This window comes from Syngnathus acus, chromosome 4 (assembly GCF_901709675.1).
Source record: "Syngnathus acus chromosome 4, fSynAcu1.2, whole genome shotgun sequence".
Taxonomy (NCBI): Eukaryota; Metazoa; Chordata; class Actinopteri; order Syngnathiformes; family Syngnathidae; genus Syngnathus; species Syngnathus acus.
Window position 1 is genome coordinate 5018330 of NC_051090.1, and position 9800 is coordinate 5028129.

Consider the following 9800-nt stretch of genomic DNA (forward strand, 5'->3'; position numbering starts at 1 on the left):
CCCTTATATGACCACTGGGCGGCAGCAATGTGTACACGGCATTGAAGTCAATAGTAAAGTGGCACGAAAGCGACGTCGTCCCGTTATGATTAGTTAAAAGTCGTGATTCCAATATTTCAAGGTAGTGTTATTGTGTTTAACTCGCGATTTATTTTTCTTCAAAACTTTTCAATTTGGACCTGCTACTCTCGCTGAAGTGACGGGATCTCCTTGTGGGTGTCACTCAGGTCTGCCGCTTCCTGTATTGACGGACCACCACCGGTCACAGACGAAAGCTCTGCCACCTGGCCACAGAGCCTTCCCCCCCAGCCCGGTTGTAACTTTGCGGAGGGACGCCAGACGACCACCTACAGCCGCCCCCCGGTGCTACCGTCGGTTATACGGGGGGGAAAACGTGGCGGGCCGCTGAGTCTCGCGGATTCCCTTTTCCGGTAGCACTAGCTTGGTGGCTAATGGCTAGCAGCAGGTAGATAACCCCGATAAGAAGCCTCCAAAAAAGAGCAATGCGCTCACCTCGAATATAATCATATTGAAAGGACATTTTCATTAAAAACGCCTCGATATGTCACGTTTTAGCCAAACATTGGAGTGACACGGCTCGTGAAAGTGTCATCTGTTCGCTGACGTTAGCCAGCTAATTCGTTAGCCACCTAGACGTGATCCTGTTGCTCGCGAGCGAACGAGGGAAGGGCCACTTTGCCACAACTGCTCGGCCCGGTGCAGTTTAGTTCGTTTTTTTGGGGACAATATTTGAGTTTTAAGACAGTTTCCCCGCCACATCTGAGATGGCCCCCAAAAGAAGACCGGTTCCATTGAATATAACGCCCATTGGAGAAGGGCAGCCCACCTCAAACACCACTGATGCTGCATCTGAGTGAGTACCACGACATTGATTCCCAATATATATATATATATTTAATGTGTGTATCTTTATATAAGGATCAGCACTGTGTAATAGTGGCTGGCACGTCTGCCTCGCAGTCCTCCTCTTCAAATCTTGGCACTGGTCTCGCTGTGTGGAGTTTCCATGCTTTCCTCCCACATTCCAGAAACATGCATATTAGGTTCTTTGAATACTCCATAAGCTATCAGGATTGTCAAACCCAAATCAGAGTTATACTTGGCCTTGGTGTGGTGGTTCTTTTTATACCAAGTCCACCTATAAGCAATGCTTAGCTCTCCATCATGACCAATGTTAAAGTTCAGTAGTTGTTTAAAATGTGGTGACCAATCCAGGTTGGACCCCCCCCCCCCCCCCCCCTCACCCAAGGTCAGCTGGGATGGACTCCAGCTACCCCATGCCCCTAATGTGGACAAGCATTACAGAAAGCTTTACATAATGTTGCCCAACCATGTTGCCTGTTACAGAGCAAACCTCGAGGCCTTACAAAAGAAGCTGGGAGAGCTGGACCTGGATGAGCAACAAAAGATGCGACTGGAAGCCTTTCTCACTCAGAAAGCGCAGGTCGGAGAGCTCAAGGATGAGGACTTTGAACCAATCTGCGAACTGGGAGCCGGGAACGGAGGGGTGGTCAACAAGGTCCGCCACAAGCCTTCGGGTCTGGTGATGGCTCGCAAGGTGAGGACGAGAGAACATGGACATTTTGGCATTTTTGTCACTCTCAGCAGTGGCACTAGTAACGGCCGTAGAAAACAATAGTAAAATATAGTAATGCAGTATAATATATAAAACAGTAAAACACAGATTGGCAGATATAGAACAATTGATCAAAAGTGGCTTAAAGCTGTTTTTTTAAAGCCATTCCCAGTTGACGTTTATTGTTAAACTAAAAATTAAACGGAGAATTCCACGTTGTGTGTTTAAAACGACACTATCACTTTGAAAGTAGTTGCAACCAGTAGGGGGCGCATTTTGATGGAGGCCCACCCAGTTTGTTGCCTCAACAGGCTGCTTGTACAAAATGCTGAGTATGCATAAAAGTACTACGCCATGCCTACAACTCTGGAGTTGTTGTTTCTGTTTTTAAGTACGAGTAGATTAGAGTGAATGTGTGTCGTTTAGCTTGTGTTTAAAATTTACTTCAATATATTTTCCATCATGAACATGATCGATCAGAAAGCCTTTATTGTCTTGTATGGTGCAGATCCAACGAAATTGGACAAATGCACAGTTAACCATCGGCTAATTCCCCCCCCCCTCTTCCTCTTATTGCATTAACTTGCTTCCTTTCCGTCTCAGTTGATCCACTTGGAAATCAAGCCGGCCATCAGGAACCAGATCATCAGAGAGCTTCAAGTCCTGCACAAGTGCAACTCGCCGTATATCGTGGGCTTCTACGGCGCCTTCTACAGCGACGGCGAGATCAGCATCTGTATGGAGCACATGGTGAGATGCCTTCACACACAGTTAACCTTTTTTAAGTCTTTCAAATTCTTAATATTGAAGTGTCTTGTCTCTGTAGGATGGTGGATCCTTGGACCAGGTTCTGAAGGAAGCCAGAAGAATTCCAGAGGAAGTCTTGGGCAAAGTTAGCATCGCTGTACGTATTCTGAGTCAGTTTCATCTTATTCAAATCATTTTGACCACATGGTCTGACACACAATCCTGTTGTTTATGCCTGTGTGTTGTTGTTCACTAGGTGTTGAGAGGTTTAGCCTACCTGCGGGAGAAACATCAGATCATGCACAGAGGTACGAAAATAAATCCTTAGTGGAACATTTTGGAACTGGCCCAAGTTTACACACTCAAATTGGATTCACCCGCCTCATTGTGACAATTTATGTGGGCATTAAGTTGTCATTTGTTTTCCTATTATGAATTGGCAACTGTGTATAAAGTGTGTCGACTTGCCTCAGGGTGAGCGGTACTGCAGAACATGAGTGAACTCGACGGTAATTACAACCTCTCAAATGTGATTATGAGCAACCTCGCCCCGTTGTACCCTTCTCTGGCTTTCTCCCTTTCTCTTTGTTCCCTCGCTTCTTCATGCCATCACTTTGTCACTCGCTCCTAAGATGACCTTGGTTGCTTGCAGACAGTCACACGCCTCAAAGAACGCCCTTCAGGGACACACGGAAACATTAGCATACATCCTTCACAATGCCTGTTTTTGTTTTATCGAACCACTGTAAATATGACAACGTCGAGCCTACTCGGTTGCTGTCTTCTGCTCTTCACACTGCAATTTTCCAACTTCGTATTAGAGCTGTAACAAAGGCAAGGCGGCGCCTGTGTGTAAGGCTGTCCCGCAATGTCAAGACATGGGTGTGAAGTTAACCACCTGACGCTCGCCGCTCCCACCCTGTTGTGTCGAACGCAATCGTCGCCGTCCGACAAGTATTTGGCACGTCACAGCATCTGCTTGTGTGACAGGAGGAGGCTGTGTGAAATCACGCACAGTTGTGGCAATACCCACTTGGCTCCCTGTGATAATAATAGTAATAATATTAATAATAGTAGTAGTAACAATAATAATAATACTTATGCATCCTATTGCTGTTCAAAAAAAAATGAACAGCACAGGCCTGGTAATATTTTAAGGTTAAGTCTGGGAAAAACATTAACCACTCTGAATACTTTAAAAACAGTAAGACACTCAAGTCTCAACTTTAAGAGCAAAGGCATGATGTAAAGGTGCACTCAATTGTCCCACAAAATAAAGTAATCACTGTTTATCATAAGATGTTAAAAACAAAAGACTCAAGTCTTAATAGGGGTACACACATACCAATTTTTAACTTTTTTTCTTTTCTTTTTTCAACGTTGGGGGAATGCAGATCCCAGCAAACAGATGCGTGACGACTTATCGAATACTGATCGTTGCTTTCGACACAAAAGGATGCCAAGAGCAGCAGATTGATTTGTGATACGTTTTATCTTGAATCCAAAACGTGAAGTGTATATGAAGTTATTCTGGATCTTGTTTTTGCCCCTACCCCACCCCTCACCTGCCACATAGATGTGAAGCCCTCCAATATTCTGGTCAACTCTCGCGGGGAGATCAAGCTGTGCGACTTCGGAGTGAGCGGCCAGCTCATAGATTCCATGGCCAACTCCTTTGTCGGAACGCGTTCCTACATGTCGGTGAGTCAGCTCTGCGCCCCCACCCCGTTTCCTCTGGCCCCATCCCCACTTTCCTTCCCTTTCTTTCTCACTCCCCTGCCAAGAGGCGAGGGCCGTGCCCAGGAGAGCGTTATTTGGCACATATGTCGGCGACTGTGTCCTTTTCCTCCCTGGCTGTTCTTTCTCAGCCCGTGGGCACCTGGTCCACGCAAGCCTCCGGCCTACTAAGCATCGGCGCTATTGAGCACCCGTTATTTTTCAACACTTTTCTAAAACACCATGGGTGCGGAATAAATTCCTTCAACATGTACTGGCAGCAAGTGTAACTCATAACAGACCAAGCCAACATTTCTACAATGGCAAACAGAAGAAAAGGGTGTAGACACGAGGATTGATAGTAGACACCAATAATGTAGGAAGGAGTAAGATTTTTTGTTTTCTGCAAAAATCAGACGAATCGACATTTTTGTCGTTCTTTTGTACTTTTGTGCAAAATCCATAAAAGTCAATACGTAACTAACAAACGATGTTCCAAATCGAGCGCCTCAGGCATTTGGAATCGGAAGAGGTAGGAGATTATCACGGCAGGCACGGCAATAAGATGTCATACAAAGAAGACAAGCCAAAAAATATCATTTGTCGTGATGAATGCTGAACACTTTGGAAAGTCTTGGCCTCTGGCGAGAATTTTCCAGGAGCACCATTTGCGTTTTCAGTCACCAAAAATGCAATTTTGAGTGCGGACAAAAGGCTAACACACACTAACTGGCCCTTCTGCCATTTGCACCGCTCTCCCAGCGCTGTTTCGGTCTTGGCCCAAACCTTCTGTCCCTTTGACGTATATACTGTACCATGTGCTACCTCGACAGCCGGAGAGACTGCAGGGCACCCACTACTCGGTTCAGTCGGATGTATGGAGCATGGGTCTGTCCCTTGTGGAGCTGGCCATCGGCCGCTACCCCATCCCCCCACCAGACGCCAAGGAATTGGAGGCCATCTTTGGGCGGCCCGTGCTGGACGGGAGCGAGGGAGAGCCTCACGGCAACGTGCAGAGGCCCAGACCACCAGGGAGGCCTGTGAGCGGTAGGAAAAATGGCATTGTTTACCTTTCTGCCGCAGCTTCCTGGATTTCATGCGTATCGTTGGCACAGGACACGGGATGGACTGCCGACCCGCCATGGCCATCTTTGAACTTTTGGATTATATTGTGAATGAGGTCTGAGGAAAAACACTGTGCACAAATGTATCAAATGATCAAAATACTGATCTATTTTGAATGACCTGTTTTTGTTTCGAATTGTTTTCTCTTCAGCCTCCTCCTAAACTGCCGCACGGCGTGTTCACTAACGACTTCCAAGACTTTGTCACAAAATGGTGAGTCGTCAAAATGCGAGTCGTGGCGTTGACCAATTACAGATTGGACCAATTAGATTGATTGCACATTTCCGGACACATAGCGACAGAAAACCACGACCCTATATTTGAGTCCCCGAAACTTCAATGATAAAATGTGGATATGGCCGAGTGAGATCTAGGGAGGTGCTTAAGGGTGTGTACACATAAAACACGACACGCCAAAAAAAAAAAAAAAAACTTCCTCATTTCAACCAGTGCACACTTTGCAGCTGAAGACTGGTCACATGTTAGGAGTGTGACAACAAAAGTGAGAATAAGTGTTTGGATTAGGATAATACAATTTTGCATACTTTTCTGAATCTATTTGTTGATTTCAGGAAAAAAAAAATCAATCAGAAAAGTCCATGACTTGATCTGAGAAAAGTTCTAAAAAGGAGTGACTCTAATTCAAGTCTAGGTGATTACTTTAGCCACTAATTCGATCAACCTCTATTGTTTAATTTCATGAAAACATTATTGCTGTCATTGTTTTTCAAGTAATTGAGAACTGGTAGCAGTTTGCGGTCATTTTTGTGACCTTTTTTTATGTTTACAGCTTGATCAAAAATCCAGCCGAAAGGGCCGATCTGAAGATGCTGATTGTGAGTGACTCACCTTATTTTTTTTTCCCCCCCCCCCAAACTATTTGCCCTTGTTTGAATAACCACTTTTCCTTGTTGTTTCAGAGTCACGTATTCATCAAGCGATCCGAAGTGGAGGAAGTGAACTTTGCCGGCTGGTTGTGCAAAACCATGAACCTCAACCAGCCCAGCACCCCCACCCGAGGCACTGAGTGAAGCCCGCCCGCCCCTCCCACCTCGAGCACTGCCCTCGTCACACCGCTGGGTCTTGCTTGCATATTCACTTACATTCTCTTGTACAATCCTTCACACACACACACACACACACACATTGACACTTTTCTCATGTTGTTTTTGGGCTTAAAAACGGTTCCTCTCATGTATTTGTTCACCAGCAGCAGCTGCAGGGCTCTCGAGTCGTCGTACTGTAAGACCACAAGCTTCACCAGGCCAATGTCACCTTCCACTCGGCTGCAGGGGAGGGGGGGCGGTTAACGCTTTGATTGACATTTGTTTTATTCTAGCTCTTTTCTATGGCAACGGTTGATAGCAGCAGAGAAACAGACAGGGCGAACCTAAACGTAGTCAAATCGAAATAGATTGTGATCAACATTTATTTACGCAGACCTCTTTTTCCTCAAACTAACGACCCCGAAACGATCTGCCATATTGTAATTACATTTGTTATGAATAGTGTGCGGTAAAGATAGGCACAGTCAAGTAAATTTTTTTTGCTCTTTTTTTGGGAGATGGGGTGGGCTGGGGTTAAACAATTGATCGCTCTGAGGATCACAAACCAAAGAGGATACTCGCACTTATCAATGCCTGATCAGTACCCCTCCTTTGTGTTGGCACATTCACGAAGAACGTTGCACTTTGGATGAAATTCGGTGCAGTTTGCGTTGACATTGTTTCCTCATACATTTCAATCACACTCTCCGGTAAGAGGCCAGGGAGAGGCCAGGAATAATATACCGCGTCTTTGAATGACGCTGACAAAACAATGATTCAAAATGTATTCATGGGATGCTATAGCATGGTTTAATCTTTCTTATACTGTGCGTGTATTTTGTTTTAATGGTGCGGATGGTCCAGCTGGTGTTTTGAAGAGAACCCTCTGTGCTATCAATATAAATCATTTTTGTTCGCTAATATTTTGTTTTCTTTGTTGTTGATCTGTACTTTTCTCCCTCCCTGAGGTGAACTTGGTTACGCTCCCCACTGTGGCACGCCAAAAGCATCCGTCAGACTTGGCTTGTCCTTTCCGGGAAAACCTCGCACACCTTTAAAGCAAAGTGCGGTATAATTGGACGTTAAGCTTGAGGCAAAGATTTCAGAAGTACAAAATAGGGTTCAACTGAGCATTGTTACCCGGGTCAGTGTTGGTCACATGCTGGTGGTGTTGCTAGCCTTGCTCGAACTCTTGCATTTTTTTTTTCTCTCTGCTTTTTTGGCTGCCAGCTCTTATTCTCCAAACTTTCAAACAATGTGCATTCGTTCAGAGCAAAAAAAGATGTGTCACAAAAACTACAGGAGTAGTATTTTGCAGTCTTAATATACAACCTTTTTTGATTTATGTAAATGACAAGGAAAATAGTCATTTATGATAATATAAAAATGTGTTGGATATGGTTCTAATGTATAAAAGGATAAAATAAAACTTATTTGTGAATGTAAGTTATATGAAGTCTAATGTGTTGCTAATGTTTTTCGAAATGACTCATTTGCCTATTGTGTGATTAGTTTATAAAATTGCCTGTTGGAAGTGATGTGCATTCCAGTTCTTTTAAGTGAACTGACTCTTTAGAATCAGTTCACTCAAAAGATTCATTCAAACGAATCGTTCAACGAATCGTCCACCCCCCACACACACTGATCCTTTTTTTTTTTTTAACTTCAATAACACACACAACTAAGCAATACACCAGACAAAAAACAATCAAGTAAACACACAGTAATGTCGACAACGGCAACGCACACATTTTTCTCTATATTACAACATCCCGTGGGAACAACATATACGTCAAACGGGTGTAACTACACCCCCCCCAAAAAATTATATATAATAAGTGGCTTGGTTATTCACACATTTCTTTCTATAATACAAAACCTACACTGGTGTTGGCTCGTGAGTGAACGATGGGTTCAAACGAACGAATCTTTTCAGTGAATGAGAGTTCCTAAAGTCACTTTAGGAAGTGATTCGTTCACTCTCGTTCACTGAAAGGATTCGTTCTTTTGAACCCACGAGCCAACAGTATCAGGATGTAAAAGGCTCATGTGAGTAATGAAGTAACACGTAAAAAGGCGAGCAAATCCACTATAATAATAATAATAATAATTAAATCCACTATAGTTAGTACTCGGGAGTTGCTAGCTTATTTAGCTACAGGTAGCTAGCACACGGGAGTCATGATGCTAACTTCGGTTCTCAATAGCTACATTAAATTCCTGCGATAATTTAAATTCTTTACAGCTATATATTAATTATTCCATAACACAGGAGGGTAACTACTGTATGTTTGCTCCTTGTTGCAGTATTCCTCCGGAGATTCTTAAAATTGTCATAATGTGAGACCAAACCAAGGTAAGAATCGTCATGCAAACTCTGTTTCTAGTGTATGCTTGCTAGCCACAATATTAGCTACACCTCCATGAAGTCCATTAGAAGGGCTGCATAATGACCAGTTGATGTTATTATGTATACTTAACTACTCCCCAAAAATAATCAATTAGTACAAATAATACATCTTTGTTTGTTTGTGAATGCTAGGGACATATACTGATGGTAAATCTTCTGTTGACATGACAGATGAAACTAATAACCTGTTGCCATTCCTACAAAGTATTTAAACACAGAACAGTTAAACATGCCCATTAAAAGTGTAGACAGTCAAATTTAAGTTCACGTGTAAAGTGACTGTGTCACTGTATGGGCGTCAGCTCAATAAATGTTGGGAAACAATGTCAGAAAATACTTACGACGTCACTTATGAGTACTGAAGAGCAAACAAGTTTCTTCCAACTTTTGTTTTTGTTTCTGCTGAAGAACGGCGCCCTCTAGATATACGTTGTGCCATTGCCTTCTCATGCATGGTGGACCCTGGGACACGTGGTGTTAAGTATGTGTCCTATGTGTTTGCTTAAATGGGCATTCAAGCAAGTGTGTCACAATACTCCCTTTTTTGCCGCACAATGGCTGGCTTGCCCTCAGTTGGGGTGGTGTGCGAGTGTAGGTGGGCGGCAGGAAAGTGGCGCAACATCACATGCTTTGCGCATTTGGACACGGGGAACATACTCCTACACACTAATGTCTTCCCTGACAGCTCACCTGTTGGAGCTTGGCAGGTATTATGAACTTCAACCAGTTGCCAAGTCAGGGAATGTGAAGGGGCTCGGTGGCACCCCCCCCCCCCCTCCACCACCACCACCACCACCACCACCACCCTATTATGTACTGGAATCTGCCAAGGCTTGCTTTTGGGGTGGGACGCCATGACCTCAGGCAGTGGGATGAGTGGGTGCAACTTGCAATAGAGAAGGAGAGGAGTAGCGGTTAAGAAAGGGAGGACAGCCTTATTTAACCTTAAACCACACATGATCTCAACCCACAGCTCCATAGGCTGATGTGAAAGCACGACGTGGGGAGGCACGGGTTAATCATTTGTCTCATCGACTTTATGACGACAAGTGTCCACTTCAGACACGCAGGGAGAAATTTCCACTTGACGGCGGGCGGGGGGGAAGGGGGGGGGGTGCTGAGGAGATGGAGGCTGTTTCTTTAAGAGCGAGGTCGAGTG

The 9800-nt window shown here is 44.4% G+C and overlaps 1 protein-coding gene across 1 annotated transcript; it reads left to right on the forward strand.

The window, feature by feature from the left end:
* The first annotated feature begins 36 nt into the window (after positions 1-36).
* map2k2a (mitogen-activated protein kinase kinase 2a) lies at positions 37-7681 on the forward strand. The gene is made up of 11 exons (XM_037249778.1): positions 37-874; positions 1369-1579; positions 2201-2347; positions 2424-2501; positions 2601-2652; positions 3921-4045; positions 4894-5107; positions 5176-5240; positions 5337-5398; positions 5976-6021; positions 6106-7681. The coding sequence occupies exons 1-11, from the start codon at positions 786-788 to the stop codon at positions 6214-6216; spliced, it is 1200 nt and encodes a 399-aa protein (XP_037105673.1). The 5' UTR covers positions 37-785; the 3' UTR covers positions 6217-7681.
* The last annotated feature ends 2119 nt before the right edge of the window (positions 7682-9800 follow it).

Bases quoted from the DNA above. Each gene is read 5' to 3' on its own strand.
- map2k2a (XM_037249778.1), top strand. From the start codon at position 786: ATGGCCCCCAAAAGAAGACCGGTTCCATTGAATATAACGCCCATTGGA. The intron at 2,348-2,423 runs GTGAGATGCCTT...TTGTCTCTGTAG, and splicing joins GCATCTGTATGGAGCACATG to GATGGTGGATCCTTGGACCA. The intron at 4,046-4,893 runs GTGAGTCAGCTC...CTACCTCGACAG, and splicing joins GAACGCGTTCCTACATGTCG to CCGGAGAGACTGCAGGGCAC.